This window comes from Stegodyphus dumicola, chromosome 7 (assembly GCF_044657685.1).
Source record: "Stegodyphus dumicola isolate Sdum_Otavi_A_Nest chromosome 7, ASM4465768v1".
Taxonomy (NCBI): domain Eukaryota; kingdom Metazoa; phylum Arthropoda; class Arachnida; order Araneae; family Eresidae; genus Stegodyphus; species Stegodyphus dumicola.
The window spans coordinates 4,126,054-4,143,537 of record NC_140774.1 but is presented as its reverse complement, the minus strand read 5'-3'; the positions used below and the strand labels follow the sequence as shown (position 1 = coordinate 4,143,537).

General features: G+C 34.2%; 1 protein-coding gene across 3 annotated transcripts in view; it reads left to right on the top strand.

The window, feature by feature from the left end:
- The window catches only part of LOC118199111 (uncharacterized), a 73,845-nt gene that overhangs the window by 55,012 nt on the left and 1,349 nt on the right, over nt 1-17,484 (top strand). For all 3 annotated transcript variants that reach the window (XM_085819835.1, XM_085819834.1, XM_085819836.1), the window contains 2 exons: nt 7,669-7,781; nt 13,568-13,762. In XM_085819835.1, coding sequence (XP_085675961.1) covers nt 7,669-7,781; nt 13,568-13,762 — 308 coding nt within the window. The remainder of the gene's footprint in view (nt 1-7,668; nt 7,782-13,567; nt 13,763-17,484) is intronic.

Sequence of the window (17,484 nt, the reverse complement as noted above, 5' to 3'; positions counted from 1 at the left end):
AAAAGAAGAAGCCATAATCAAATAAATCCAGAAAGAAAAAAAGTTAGTTTGAGATGAAACGCATATTCTTTATCTTAGCATTATTTTTATGAAATTTTAGATAAATAAAATCAATGTTTTTTAACGTTTTGTGTGTTACTTTTATTTATTAAATATCATGTTCTTCGCACTTAAACCATAAAATGCAGTCGAACAGCAATATTGCAAAATAATTTTTAAATGAGCATATCTTTAAAATTTCCGATACACAGTCCGCGCGCTGGAGATAATTTTTTTAGTGTTGCCATTGCTCGCTTTTAAATAGTTGAGTTTGTTAATCAAAAAATCGTTAAAGGTTTACAAAATATGATATAGATAATAAAACAAATTCCAAATTTGGGCTTCCAGAGGCCCATATTCGGTGGAAACGTACGTTATTCAAAATTTGATGGCTCTAGGTATCGTTGTTTTATCACAATGAGAGTAACATACATACACTTACGCAGATTTTCCATTATTTAATTTCTTTAAATATAATGCAGGGCTCTAATATTTGGTAGCAACAATTTGAAAAGTGAATCAACGTTTATAGTGAATCAACGCAAAATGCCAAAGCGAAATCAATAGTCCTTCTGGAAATCAATGTCCCTTTGGACTAAAATAATCCTTGATTAACGCAAAAGATAAAAGATAGAGAGTTCTACCCCCGAAATCACAACTTAGGTGATTTTTTTCGTGTCTATCAATGAAAATCTCTCTTTTGGCCTTAATAAGCTCTTAATTCTTTTCCCACATCTCAAAAGCAATTTTTATTCAGTTATTTTCCTTGCATTTTGTAACATTGCATTCGAAGACTTAATACGAGCATTTCCTTATCATGAGATTAAGTTCTGACCTTCTTTCGGTTCTTGCAGACTTTCGTGTTAGCCATGGAAAGTATGTGCTATTTTTTCAATTACATTCAATTCAGGATGGAGCTCACGTCCAGGTGCCTGCAATCAGTGACTTGTTCACATTAGTCTTCTATGTTTTTCAGTTTTTATGTCATAATCTTATTTTGCAGATTTAGATCGAATAGAATAGAAGAGTGTGTCGCTAGATGGCGGTTAGTGCCATCTCTGAGGATTTCGGCTGCCCTCACCAGTAAATAACGGTAATTCTGACCGTTTGTATTTGTCAACAATTCAAAATTAGAAAAAAAAAAAAAAAAAATTCCTGAAATCTTTTAGGAGAAATTAAGATTGCTTTCCACCTAAATCTAAAATTTTGTACAAACGTTGTTCTCTGCCACTGAAGAATGCTTTCGAATATCAAGACCAGGGAAGCAGTATCGAGCAAATAATTTCCAAGAGCGTTATAAAACATTCATAAATAAACTTTCGCGTTGAAAACATTGTGAAGAGTTCACAAACGAACTTCTGCAGTTTCCTAATTAAAATACTGTTAAAATAACTATTTATATGTGTCTAGCTCTATTTATATCAATTTACTTAAATTTCATCGCTGTTTAGGATATTTTTCTCGTCGTTTACCGTTCGTTCTCATTTGGTTTAATGATATCAAAACAGACGTGGAATAACGTGATGATATACACTTACTGTCTTCCAATATTCAGACCACATTCTGTCACAGGCACAGTAATATTGACAAAAAATTTTTTAATAAAATAACATATAGCAATCGTTGAACAGAATAGGGAAGAAGGCTGATAGTTATATTCATAAATATTTACATAACTACTACAATAATACAATAATTAAAAGAGCCCACCAGTGGCCGAGGGGTAAAATCGCTAAACACTGGTAGTTCGGCCCGAGGTTCGAATCCCGCGAACAGGCTGGCTGCATTGGCGTTTTCGTGGTTTTCCCCATGTGTAATGTGTATACGAGCCAGTTTCCCTTAGAAAGTCCTCCACGAAGGCATCCCTTCCCTTACGCAGATAGCCCTAGTGTGCTTTGCCGTATTCTCAATACACCAATACACCACAATAATTAAAATGTACTTATATTCTTTGCATCGTATTGACAGCGTTAGAAATTATTAGTCTAACTCAGGTGTTCTCGACCAGGGGGCTATTTCCCCCAGGAGAAATTTCATAATTTCAGGGGGAAAGCAGTCAACCTAACGCCACCTGTTTCCTGCTGTACCGGCAAATCTAATTAAATGCCCATGTATTTTTTGAGTTTGGGAAAGGAGGGCAATGATCCTTTAGCAATGGTCAAAGGGGCGCATGGGGCGGCAATAAAGGTTGAGAACCCTCTGGTTTAGCTATTAATAGCTCACCACGTAATTTCAAAAATAATGTTCTTCTTGACCAGGAAAAATCATTTAGTTATTTATATTTAAAAATAAAACTGATCGTCGAATTATACGCAATGAAGAGATAGCGGGCGTCGATGGTCCAAGTCCTGGTCAGAAAAGCGACCTGGTCATCGCCCTGCTCAGAAAGACGATTCAATTAAATTTTGCGTTGACTGTCGCAACTGAACGATATCATGAAGAAAGACAGCTATCATATTCCTAAAGACGACTACATTCTGGACACTCTTTCTGGAAGCAAGTGGTTTTAAACGCTTGATTTAAAGGGTGGATGATGGCAGGTGATCATACAGGCTGATGACCGAGGAAAGAGAGCATTTACTATCAGACAAGGATATTAGCAGTTCAAGGTGATGCCGCATGGGCTATCAAATGCACTGGCAAAATTCGAACGCCTCATGGACACTGTGCAGAAAGGTCTTTCCTACGGAGCCTGTCGTATACACCTGGATGGATGACATCATCATCGCCGGGAAACGTTATGAACAGCATTTAGAAAATATTAGGAAACCACTCTAAAATTAAGGCTTGCCAGATGTAAACTATTAAGACTTACGTCGGACAAGGAAGTGACTTACGTCAAACATGTCACCTCTGCCGAAGGTGTGTGTACGGATAAAGAGTAGGCAGTTAAAGACTGGAGACGTCGCTACAAGTTCCATCAGCTGAGAAGTTTCCAGTGGCATTTTAGTATAAGGGAATTGTGAAGAATTTTTCTTCTATCTCAAGAGCCCTTTGCAAACTGGTTGACAGCAGGTAATCGTTCTTGTGAACAAAAGAATGTGAGGATGCATTTTATAAACTGAAAGAGGCTTTAACATCTGAGACAATCCTGACTTCAAGTGACTATTCAGATACATTCTGATCAAGGAAGGAATTTCTTCTTTGCTATATTAAAGATCTCTGTCAACTACTCGGCATAGACAAAACCCAAACGACACCTTTACAGTCAGATAGTTTGATAGAGAGGTTTTAATCGAACCATCCTAAATGAATTCTTATCGACGTTTTCCAGAAACCATCAGGACTGGGACAAGAAATTACTTCTACTATGCTTACTGGCCTATCGCAGTGATATCTACGAGACTACCGGCTATTCGCCATCTCAGATGCTCTTCGGTCTTTGTCTGCCTTGTGATCTGTTGTTTGGTCGCCCTCCGAAGACGCCTTCATCACCTGATGAGTACATGCAAGATCTCCAGGCACGGTTTGTAATGATATACAATTTTGCACGAGAGCGAATCATCGTGAAGATGGAGAAGATAAAGACCCGATCCCACACTAGAGCCATCGTTTCGGCGAAAGTGACATGGTGTGATTATGAAATCCGATTTTACGAAAAGGACTTTCTCCGAAACTACAGTCACCCTGAGACGGTCCTTGCAGAATTCTAAGCAGGCTTAACGTCGTAGTTCGGATCCGTAAGTCATCAAATTCTAATTTTAAAATCGAATTCAACTAAATTTCGTTCCTTACGACAGTCTAACCCCTTACTATGGCTTATAGTACGTAGTTCCTATAGTGTGCATAATGTAAAATGTAAACTAAAACTCTGGTCCTATGTGTATGTAAATTCGTAAATTCAATCATTTATTTATTGTTTTAGTATGTTATTTATTGTATGCTATTTATTCAAATTATTGTTTCAGTATTTCATTAATTTTCCTTATTTGCAAGTATGGTTTGCTCTCCAGGGATTGTATTGCCTAGGACATGCAGTCCTTGGGAAGGGGAAAATGTTACGAATTTGGTATATATGTAAATAATTTTAATTAAATTATACCTAAATTGTAGTATGTCTTGTAAGATGAAAGACCTCGAGAAAACAAAGCATCTCCGGAAAAATAGGTTTACAGAGGTAATGTGCCATTTAACATCAATGTGAATGGCTATTTCACGAATCTAGTGAGATATCGCCGAGCTGGCGATGTGGCCAAATTTGGCGGGAAATCGCCAAAAGTGGCTAAGGTACCATCTGGTCACATTTTGGTCCTACCTCTGTACAACTGTAACTGGTCCGATCCCTGTATAACTGTGACTGTATCAGCTCCTATGTAACTGTAATTGCACATCCCTTCTAGCAGTTTCGAGGTATCGAAGGCGCTGGAAATTTCTCAGCGGCCGGGGGAAGACTATATATAAGACCGGAAAGAGCTTTAGTTTCACTTTATTTCAAAGATCAGTTCAAAATTTAGCGCAGAGTATTGAGAGTACTGGGAGGTCAGTGTGCGAGTTTACCAAGAAGGTTAGAATAAATGGAATAATCATGATGTCATAAAAATTAAGCCAAAGAAATGTCAACAACATGACATCACAACTTCTCATGGCCGCCATACAGCGTATGGGTAAGACTACGAAATATTATATTGTTAAATAAAATTACACTGATTTTGAAATATATATCAGCGTACGGAGGTTCAGAAAGTGTCTTTAGGCATAATATGCGAAAAGTACTGTTGATACTTTCCCTGTTTTTCTAGGTTACCTTTTCATGTGACTAGATTTTATTAAATTTGAAACAGTTATTTGCAATCCATGTGATTTTTCTATGTATTAAGTAGAAAATCATATATATTAAGTATAAAAAATTAATAATAAACAGACAGACATGAATAGCTAACATGTTGTTAGTGTCTTGTCCATGAATTTTCTTGGAAGAACGGTTGCAAGAGCCTCAAGAAGGGTGGACTACTACTTAGCTAACATGTAGACACATACATTCAGTTATGAATAGATAACATGTAGATAACACAGATTACAGTGTAAACAAAAGCAACCAGAAGTCCACCTGTGGCAGAGGCCATGATAAGTCGTGACGTCATATCGAGACGTTTCATGGCCTCATTTTCATTGCACGGAACATACGAGAGAGGCTTACTACATTTATTCTAACATACTTGGCATTTACTTATTTGAGGCTTGAAGAGCTAGATATATGAGCACTTATGTGAAAGTTCCAGAAGTGTAAAATGTTTCTTTGGGTAAAATAAATTTGATCAAGCTATCATCGGTTCTATGTGCATTCAATCCCTAACGAACCTGTATGCTCGTAACAATATTTTAGAAAAGTGAAAAAGCTTTTTTTTTTATTTATTTCACTCATGGTGTTTGTCGTTGCTATCGAAGTTCAAACTTTGTAAATACAGTGTTTATGGATAACTATACACTCCCATAATAAATTAAAACTCCCTTGGTAAATTGTTTTTTTTAATTCGATTAATTTTTTTAAATATTTTTTTTAATTCGTTTTTTAATTTAATGAAGATTTTTCGTGCATATCTTTATTTAACAAACAAACTAAAAATCTCAGAAATTTACTATTTTCACGATCAGATAGATAGAAAAATAATCTTTTAAATTAAATTTGAGTTTTTTAACAAAAATTCTAATTTTTTGGCAAAACCCACTGGCCTTTTTTTCTATCATTTGACGCAAACAGTTTTTCGAAGTAAAAGAATGACTATTCATTATCGAAAAATATATATTTTCCATTGAATAATTTCATTGATAGCGTGTCGCTGAGACTAAAGTGATGATAGTAAAAATAATTAATTTTTATAAAATAAGGTTTTATTAAAAGCTCACAAAATATTTAATGAACTAAAAGTGGAAAAATAATTTATCATATAGTTTGATGGGATCAAAAAATTAAATAATTCTCTTTATAAAATTCATGTACAAGTTTATTTCATTAATAATAAAAGCGTAGGCGCTTAAATAACGAAACCAAACAATCAAATTACGTTGTCAAAAGTAAGAACTTTAAACATTTATTAAGAGTCTGTGTATAATATGATCTTCTAATAAAATCATTTCCTTTCTGATGCACTCTTCAATTAGAGCGGAACTTAAGTGGAACTGTTTTTTTAACTCATTTTATTTATTTATTTATTTATTTTACTTATTACGTGCTCCGCCCTTAGGCACTACAAGGAAAGGGAGGGATGCCCCGTGGAGCTCTTTTAAGGGAATTTTGGCTTGTATTCAGGTTACACATGGGGAAAACCACGAAAACGCACATGAAGCCAGCCAGCCCTTTCGCCGGGATGCATATTTCGTAAGTGCACATCTGTATCGCCACCGAGGGAGTGGCTTCTAGAATGGACCAATGGGCTTCTAGTAATATTTCTGTCATTTCACATTATCTTTGCCGTCTTTAAGCAAGATAGTTGAAAATGTTTTGCCACGCGATTTCCTGTGCACAATAATTAAAGCATCGTAGATAAATATAAGCTTAATTATATATATAAAAAAAAGTCTTTACGTTTTTTATTGCAGTCTATATGGGAAAGATGTTCTATAATAATAGGCAATGCACAGTTTCATTGAAAGTGAACTTTCCTAATTTGCATTCCTACACATTTAATGTGTTAAATTTCACATTAATAGCTGTTCACTCTTAAATGTATTGCTTGCACAAGAAATACTCTTCAAACAGAATGAATGCATAATATTCACAACGAATAGATTTAATTTGTTCATATATAACTTTTAATGTTAATAATATGTATAATCAGGTCAGTTACAATATATACGTTGAATCTTACGTTTTCAAAATCAAAGGAATGAAAGCATTGAATTAGGAAAATCCTAGACACATTTTAATATTTCCAGTTATCCTCAACTCAATAAAAAGTATATACTTGAATCCTCTTAATCCACAGGTGTTAGTAAATGCATAATATTCTAGGCTAATTTTAGCTTGAGTCATTTTCTGTATACAAAGAGCGATAATATGCCACGAACATTAATCCGAATATCAATGCGTGATAAGATTCGCGAAAATTATATGTTGTCGATTAAATGAATTTACAAAATGAAAGCACTATGCGATTTTCTACTGAAATGATAGCAGCATTTATGCGCCATACATTTATAACTGTGAAAGAAATGCAAAATAAAACGTAAACAACAACATGCTCTCATATGAACAATTTCAAAGATTAAGCGTCACAAGAGAAATAGAAGCTTAGTCCATTTTTGAAACCTCTCCCTCAGTGGCGATACTGATGTGCACTTCTGAATTATGCCGCCGGGACTCGAACTGTCAGTGTTCAACTGCTTTTGCCGCTCGGCCGCTGGTGGGCCCAAGTCGAACTGTTAAAGCCGCAAATTTATGGCTGTGTTTTCCCTCAAAAATGTATTAGCCTTTCTTCACAACTTAAATTTTAAAAATGCGATTCGCCCTCATTTTGGCATAATTCGTAAGTTAGCCAATCCTAATTTGTCATAAACTAAATCATCACAAAATGGAGATTAACTATATTTACAAAAATAGCTTAAGTTCATGCAAATAGATGTAATAAGATAATATTAATCTTTAATTTTATTTCATAACATTACATTTTTAATTATAATTCTTTTTTGCAGGATCTGTATTTCGTATTGCGTTTTTGGGTACACATTTCCAGACGGAATAAAACGAACCTCATCTTGTTCATCGAGCGATAATAGATGGTCAAAACCATTCGAAGAATGCGAACGTGAGTGATGATATTTTAATTCAGACTGTAGAGATGGTATATTATTTCAGAAATTCAGCTCAGAATGTAGATAAATGATACATATGAACATGAGTGATAATATTTGAATTGAGAATATAGTAATGATATATATATATATATGAACTTGAATTATGATATTTTAATTCAAATGTAGAATGGAAAAATTAATTCTCCAATGTCTGTTTCTTTAAAAATGCTTTTAAAGTACAGTTAAAAATCTCATAGCGGAGTCTCATGAAGCTTTGTATGGAAAGAAATTGACTTGCACATAAGCGAAGTTAGGGCTATTCCAAGACGAATCCAAAAATAAGACAATATAAAAAAAAAAAAAAAAAAAAAACATTATTTATAACTAATTTAAATAAGAGTCAGTAAACATGAAAAAGAATAAATAAAATAAAAAATACGTAAATTAAATGAAAAATAACTTACTTCCTGACTTTATTTAAGGAACTGTGGCGAACATACATCTGTAGACATTGTACTATATTATTAAAAATAATCTCTCGCAATAATTCGTTGTTATTTAAATATCCTTGTAACTTATTCTATCGACATGAAGTTTTACATGAAGTTTTTGTTAGTTATAACGAATCCATCAGAGTCTCAAAGGCTCAAGAAGTAACTTTCAACTGCCTTCAGTGCATTTCAGAGCATCTTAGCTGTTTAATGCATATTTGCTTTCCACGCAGTTTTCTGTTTGTAGGTTTTCTTCAATGTTTTCTTCTCTTCATCATCATAATTATCTTTATATATCATAATTATCTTCATCTTATAATTATCTTTATATAGTCTTTCTGTTTCCAGGCTTGTTTCTTACGTACGTAAATTTTCATCAACTGTGATGTAGTCTTCAAATTAAATTCCAATATAAAAGACTTGAATGGAAAGAAATCTCTTTGCTAGCTTAATTCAGTACATCATCATCATCATCAGTAGTTTCTGATAAATTAATTTTGAAAAATATAGCCTTGTGCAAAATATTTTCACAGCTTTTAACATCCAGCAAGCTGGATCTATAGTCCAGGTAGTAAAACATCTTCGGAACGTAAAACATAAACTTATATATTTTTTAATCCAAACTCAAGATCTGCTGCTTCACCCCAAATTGATTTGGACGACGCATTATGTCTGACTCAAATTGTTCGAAGATTATGAAGTGAAAATTTCTGAATGCAGGTTTAGATTTCTTGTTGATGCAGAGAACCATTTAGAAGAAAATCGTATGCACATGTCAATTTCAATCAAAGAGAAAGGGGATCAATCGTTTAGCTTCCACAGCTTTACTGTTTTGGAATTTTCGTTGCTTTTTATTTTATTTATTTATTTATTTGAATGCTCCTCCAGAGTGTGTGCTTCTAAATAAAACTCTTGCCCTCAAATTTTTCGCTAACAAATCTTACCTCACTCACCCAACACTGGTCTCTTTATCATTTTTGTTTCTTTTGCCATTACTCCTTTGCTTATAGATTCCATGGCAAATCAAATTCTTGAAATCTGAGTTATAGACCAATGCACGTGATTATTTAACACCAACATCAATGAATCCAAAGAAAGAAGAAGAATACTTATTTCGTATTCTCTGGCACGTGGTCCATTCTAGAAACAAACTAGAATTTCGACACGAAGTACCCAATATGAGTGAAAAGATACGAAAGAATGTCGTCATTATAAGTGTTCCAAGAATTAGGGAAAACGTTAAGGGGTTCATCATTACTATTTTATTCGTACTATTTTCATTTTGCAACGCCCTTCGAGCATCACATTTATTCCTCCTAAATGGCACACTTTTGCTTTGAAAAACTTGTTTAATGGGAAGAGACATTCCTTGCTATCCCCCTTCTTCTTTCTAGTTCCCCCCCCAAGATTAGCCAATTATAAGAAATCGTTTGAATCAGTCTTTCCCTTTCGTTATCGAAAGAACCTAGGTATGCGACTGAACCGGTAGTGCTTAAGAAAGGTTTCTAATTAGAATTTTTCCTTACCCGCTGTCGGAAATGTGCGCTAAAGGACCACCAAAGTAATAAAGTCTGTAAACCCTTTCGACACGGTGCGCCTTTGTTTTTAAGACGTTCGCTCGGGACAGATGGGAGTCCATAGGAATCGTCGCAACAGATAGGGTTTGGGTCAGCTAAGCCTAACTTTAGAAGAAGAAAAAAATCACGCACACAAACAAAAAAAGATTATGTCCTAGCGTCCTAATTTTTGGTACTATTTTAGATTATTACATAAGCTATCATATATGTTAAAATTAGCGTTTAATAATCTTTTTCCTTCATTTTATATGAAAATATATGAAAAAAATTGCTTACTTCGAGAAATAATTTCCAGAAGCGCTATTCAAATTATTCTAAATATGAAATTGATAAAATACATCAATAGCTATTTAAATTAATAAAAAATACAAGAAAGACTATTTACAAGAAGAAGTAAAAAAATCTTTCACCTAACTGGAAGGCAGACAAAATACTAAAACTGGATACTAAACTGGAAGGCAGACACTCAGCGAGTAGTAGCTTAGTTTCTGACAAGATGTCGAATGAGAATCACTAAAAATATCCTCGTCGCTCTCTTTCATGTCACTAACTGGCTCATTTACCATGCGAGTATGTCCTTCGTCTAATAATACTTGCTAGCTGTAAGAAACTGAAATCAAAGCTTTCTGAAATAAAAAGGGAAGTACGCGAAATATGAGCTATAAAAGCAATCCAAAGCGTAATAGAACACCACATTGTACACCTAAGAGACCCTATATGGTAGCAAAAGGGGAAAAAAAAGAATAAAAAAAAAAAGAGATTGCAAGGGATATCAGAAACGCGAATGTTTACATCACGTGGCGAGTTTAAAGACCCGAATTTGCTTACATTACACATTCTCTCCTCCCCTGCAACATCCAGGGCCCGATTTACGTATAAGCTACACAAGTTATAGCTTATAGCTTAGGGGAACCGCAAACAAAGAAAAATATAGTATAAGTAGTATTAAAATGTACTATAACACACTTATACAGGGCCTCATATCTCAAACAGCTTAGGGCCTTATCAAGTCTAAATCTGGCTCATGGCAACAATTGACACCAAAATTGCGCAGAATGTGATCATATTGAAAGTCAGGAATCCTAAAACTATATTCGGTTCAAAAGTAATGGACACAGGACACCATCTAGTGATTTTTAAAACGTTCCACAATAAAGGCACGAATATGTTACAGCCGGGGGTGAACGAGAAAACTCTCTGACACGCCAGCGGAATGCTGGGATGTCCGGGAAATGAGTGCGTTTCTTGCTGGCACGTATGCGTTACAGTCGACGCGAAAGGCTTAATGGATATTTTAACGTTTGATAGTATTCTATTTTTATTACTTCCTTGTACGAAGTAAAAAGGAAGTATTGTAATCTCGAAAAGTTTCAGGCAGCATATTTCAACGAAAATATCCATTTTGACTGCTATCGAATACAATTTAACCAATACATTAATTTTTTGCGTGATATCTGTACGAAGGACAGAATAAAAGACTCTTTTCCTCCCAAAAAATTATAAAACTGCATTAAAATGAATTCTGAAGAGAATTTTTCGTGGCGTCTGTACGAACGTATGTACGTACGTACATACTTCGCATAACTCAAAAACGAGTAGCCTCAGAACGTTGAAATTTTTTATATAGGACTGCTATAACATGTAGATGTGCAGCTCGTATTTTGGTTGCAATCGGCCGCACCAAACGTATATAAATATATTTACATATATATCCACTCTGTTACCCGACTCAGTGATCTCAGTTTCTTTACTGGCATATGTTTGTAAATTGTACATTTTTTGCTTTAAAAATGATTGTATTATGTTGTTTTTATCTTCCGGTTAAGGTTTTTATGCCTTTAGTAAATCTGTATGCAATATTTTGAGAATTATCAACAATTTTAAAGTTGTTAAGTGCCGCTATGCCTTTTTTTTTTTTTTTGATGGCGGCCATTGATTGTTTACATTTGAAACAGCAGACTAGTGGATTTGTGGCCAATCTAGAGAAACTTAGCTTCGCAACAACAAAGATAACGCCTTCATTTATTATTGCCAATTAAATCATGCTTAATCCTTTCTGAAATTTTTTCGAGAAAATAAATAAGTGTTTAAGATTTACTTCGTAATTTTTAATATTGATATTTTGAGTTTTTATGTATTTTTGCCTTCTCGCGAAGTCAGAACTGAATTAATTGAATGAGAAATACTCAATCGTCTGTGAAAAATTGTTTCTTTTTTGTTTTGTTTGCTTAATTTCTTTTATGCATCATTCTAGCTTTATTATAGTATTTGAATAGAACATGTGGCAACGATTAGATAATTCTATTCTTTAAATGATATAAATTGTGTGCATTATGAGTTATAATATGAACGAAATATAATAACTATTAAGTGAACCTAGCGCCAGAGTGTCGCTATGGTAAACAGAAAAAAATGCGTATAATTTAATATTCCGTACAAGGATGTCATGTGGTGTACACATCAGACTTTTTATATCGAAATTCAGATTAAGTTGCAACAAATAGCTATTATGACGAAACTGGTAACGTGATTCAAATGCCGAACTGGGATAAATAATGTTATCTAACTCATTTCAATGAAAGGTTTTATCTACAAGACAATAATAATAATAATATATGTACATTACACTTTTATTTATGAAATAGATATTAAATGTTTCTTTGTATAATAGCTGTAATTCGAAACGAAACCAAATATTTATGTTATACCTTGAAATGCTGAAATCAAAGACAGGGAAACATTTAAAATGTTTTTATTTGAATTAAAATATAACCGTAATATTTTCCAAACAGCAAAGATTTAACCATACATCTGTATTCAGTTTAGTTTATCTTGGTCTTAAGTTCCTTTTTACTACCTTCTTTAATCGAGAAAATATTTACAGAATAATTTTTGCTGATAAAAATTAATAAATCACTATAAAATAATAAATAGGATACAATAATTAATATATGAAATAGGATAATATAATAAATAGGATCATTACAAAGCTTTCTTCACTTCGGTACTGATGGTTTCGGTTGGAATTCACAGTTTTCCAAAAGAAATATTTCACGTCTGTCCTTCTCTTTGACACCCCATGCATAAATACGGCAACCGGATATATTAGTTTTTAGGGAAGGAAATTATTAGGCTTTACTCTTAATTAAATAATAATTAAGGCAACAATCTTATATGATACTTTTAACCAGATGTCAAAATTAATTATGTTTAGATGCTTAAAATTTTTAATTTTCGTGTATCTGTTTTACAAAGCAAATGATTAAAATGAAGGGATTTGATAAAAATTTCGAAAGGGCCAATGTACAATAAAACATATCAACTAATCATCTTATAGTTTCTCGGTTTAGAAAATAAATTGAAATCAGCAAAATCGTTCTAAATATACTAATATTATACAAATTAGGGATGGTTATGATTAAGCAAAATGTAGATAATACTGAAAATTTAAGTAACTTAATGACTTCTTATTGCAAGATCTTCAGAGTCTTCGTACGCAGCTGTTCAGTTGATAAGCTATTTTTAGATCTAAACATAAATCCATCATTATTCTCTTGCATATTTCCATGATCCCATCTTCTTTCTGCTTAGTTTAGCTATGAGAGATTCGGAATGTCATTGAACGTTTTATTTTAATTTCGTATCAAATTCTACAGTATTTTAATTCATTATTTTAAACTGTACCTTCTCTTAAGAATAGTTTACTCACATGTGTTTATATCTTTTTAGCGTTTGTTGATTGCACTTTGGAACTCCAGACACCAGGAAGACTAAGTTGCGTAACGAACAAGTTGAAAGTTGGAACCAAGTGCGACATAGAATGTGAAAGTTACGAAGATCGTGAGAATACCCCAGTCCAAACTTACGAATGTCTCATCGATGGCAGATGGATGCCAAAAGAGCCATTTTGTGCAGTACCAGAAGGTAAAGATAATTTTAATATGTTAAATTACCAGAACATTTCCATGAGATTATCAATGAAAAATAGCATACCTATTTCTCATATTTGACATGAGGTGTGTTTTAATGGATTAGCCATTATTAGTAAATTAGACACATTTTTCTTCCAATTGCCTGATGAATCGTGTAAATATTAGTACTTGACAAAGATTAGCACTTAAAAAAAATCTCCAAATGGGGCATTTCCACTTCTCATTGTAACAGTTCAATACATGTTAAATCCTCGCTTTATGTCTTTTCATTTTTAGGCTGCATCTGCCCTTGTGGACAATAATATTTATTTATTTACCATCAGATGAGCAGCTGCACCGCCTTTAAGACATTCAGCTTTTATGCTCAAATGGTGAAGTCATCTACCAACTGTGTTGTTATATATAAAATACAATAAAATTTTAGAATTTTGATAATTACGTAATAAAGATTAAATATCAAGAAATAAACATATAAATACATAAATAGATACAATAAATAAAGATTAAAATATAAAATTATACTATACAACATCTGCACTTGTATATTAAAATACTTATTTACTAACCAGAAGATTATCGGACTTCCCTACGACAATCGCCGTGAAACTTTCGGAGGTGATCAAGCGCATGAACAAAACAGCATGTGCAAACTGTGTCATTTTGCAATTGATCACCCTTCCCCCCCCTACAACAAGGGGCATAGAATGGCGCTCGCGCCCGTTATATTTGCAGCCATAGACCAGGATGTGTATCTTTCAGATTTGAAGCATTCATTTGCCAACAGAGATCGCGTTACCCCGCCATAAAGCTGAAAATGTCATATACTACTCCACTACTTAGTAATACGGGTAGAAGAAGGCAAGGCAGAGAGCAAAGTTGATGCTTACATAACGAATAGATAATTCTGGCACTAGAACTCACAGGTAGGAACACTTCATATGTCACACACACAGTACAGAGACTGATAGAGATCTATAAAAATTTCTCTAGTGTTCTATATGAATTTCTATAGTGTTCTGAAAATTTTTCACACAAGTAAAGTTTGTGGCCTCTGTTGGCATGATGGTAAGGAAGCTGGCTGGTACAGCCTTGGGCTCAAGTTTGAATCCCGGAGAAGGCATGGAAGTTCATAAATGTATAGTGTCTTTGCAGTATACATTTAAAATATTGTTCAGCCGAAAGTCTTTTTCAGAGGTTTCATGGTAAGAAAGTTTCCCCAGGCAGTTTTCGTTCAGAACTGAGAAGGAGTTGGGTGAGTGTTGTACTCTCGTCTGTAAAATGCCCAAGGCCAGGTCAACGACAAGGTGCTTATTACCATTTAGCCGTAATGAATTTCACGAATCTAATCGATCAATCCTCTCACATCAAGATACATACGATACAGTCCCCCCAGGCAGTTTTCATTCAGAACTGAGAAGGAATTGGGTGAGTGTTGTACTCTCGCCTGTAAAATGCCCAAGGCCAGGTCAACGACAGGTGCTTATAACCATTTAGCCGTAATGAATTTCACGAACCTAATCGAGCAATCCTCTCACATCAAGATACATACAAACAAAAATAAAGTTAATGTCCAGAACAAAGAGACGGTTAAGATGTGATGGAAAATAAGTGCCAGATTTAAGCTTGAGACAGTGGCTCCTTTCTTGAAATGTCAGTAGTGAATTGCATACCATAGTCATCTTGTCTTCTAAAATTTGATATACATATGATGCAGAAATTCTACCACTTTGTTTTTAGCTGCCCTGGTTGGTAATACAGCTAGCGATGTTGGCTGCTATATTGTTAGACCCAGATTGAAATCTAAGAGAAGGCATGGGTGTTTATAAGTGTACAGTGTCTGTGCGGCATGAGGGCACTTAAAATACTGAGCAGCCGATTACCTTTTCAGGTGGTTTGGTAGTAGGAAGAGGGGTGGAAGACCCTCAGATCTTTTCCCTGGAGCGTTGCCCATCAAAATTGGACTGGAGCTGTGATGTTAATAAGGTAGAATTATACTTGTACAAACAACGGTGAAATTCTGGTGTCCACCCAATTTTCTCGTCTTGACTTGCTGAACTTTGACTTATATTTCTTAAATTTTCCTTAAATTTCATGCAATTGATACTAAGAAATTTTATTGCTCTGGCAAGGTAAACAATTCCTGCATAAAATTGTTTTGATTTTTGAGGTTCTTAAGAGTAGTGTAAAATGTGGTTCTCTACCAAAGGAGTTAAGTACCTTGCTGTAAGTTGAAAACAATAAATTTAATGGTTACTTTCCTTGGGTTTAAGGAAACAGATGAACATATCATGTATGACTATGACACGTTAATAAAACTGTATGATAAATAACAAATGAATGTACTTGATTGGTACAACATGAGTTGAATCTACTTGACAGTTTACTTAGTTAGGCAGGTACTTGGCGGCGTAGTAAATTATCCGAGATACTGTGCTAGATTCCTTTTAGAATCTAGTCTTCCATAGCTATATTTTACTGTAGGTTTCCATACCTTGAAATCGCCACATCACACTGAAATGCTTCACGGTTGTTGGCCACATCAATAATGCACATCGGGAGGACATACAGTCTTCACCTCATTTCTTGGATTCTGCTGCAGGATTATATGCTTTACTTTTTTCGGCTCAGCACAGCCGCAAAGGAGGAACACAAATTTCCTAACAAAAATGCTTGTCAGAGTATATTCGAATCATATTGTTTGTTGGACACTACTGCATCACTAATATTTGTAACAGAAGAGGACTGCAAGCCATTTGGCTAATCCCACAATATTAGTCCACAACACTATTTGTTACTGGTTGAACATGCTTACATTTTATATCACACTACTCAGGCAATAGTCACTGCCATATATGACACACATGCAACCTACGAGGAATGTCCTTACCACACAAGAATCTTATAACTCACAGATACATTTATTATATGTGTCACTGCAAATATTGTGGCACTGTGATTAAATATATTGCAGGCACATGTCAATTTATATGTTTAGTTTTCAAGTCTGCATGTGGGTATGAAATGCCACACTTTGCATTTGCTATTTATATGCTTTATCACAGCAGGAAGTTCATGGCATTGTCACGGAGAGGCATAATTCACTACCAAGTTGTCTATGTATTACTGAAGTTCCAGCAATTCAGCTTAACATATCACATTTTCTACAAACTTTCAAACATGCTAGCAGTCTTCCCACTTCAGAACACTTATTTGGGATTTATAATACTATCCATAATTTTATTGTTATTTCTCTTACACAAATTAATGGTACAGTTGTTCATTGCCTTGTGCTATTTTGGCTTACAAAACGTTTCAGAAGAACAATCTGTTTTTAGAAAAAAAGAAAGGGGGGAAGACCTGTACCAATATTTCATTTTATAAATTTCCCTAATTCATTTATCTATTAAAATCTGAAAACACAAAGAAAATTTTGCAGAGAGAACTTTATGAAACTCATATAGAATGCAAATAGATATTGTATTGTAAGATATTCCCCTTGAATCACTTGTTATGTGGCAAATATCTAGACAATAATGAGAGTTTTGCCTTGTATGTGGCAACTATAATGTCTATTTGAATATGTCATTGTAACTGGATTTTAGAACTGACACATGGATAACATCCTGGATGTATCTCCATTGGGCAGGAACCCATATAGTATAAGATAAATTTAGTAGCTAACTGCAAAATGCCAAGCCATTGTCAAGAACGTGG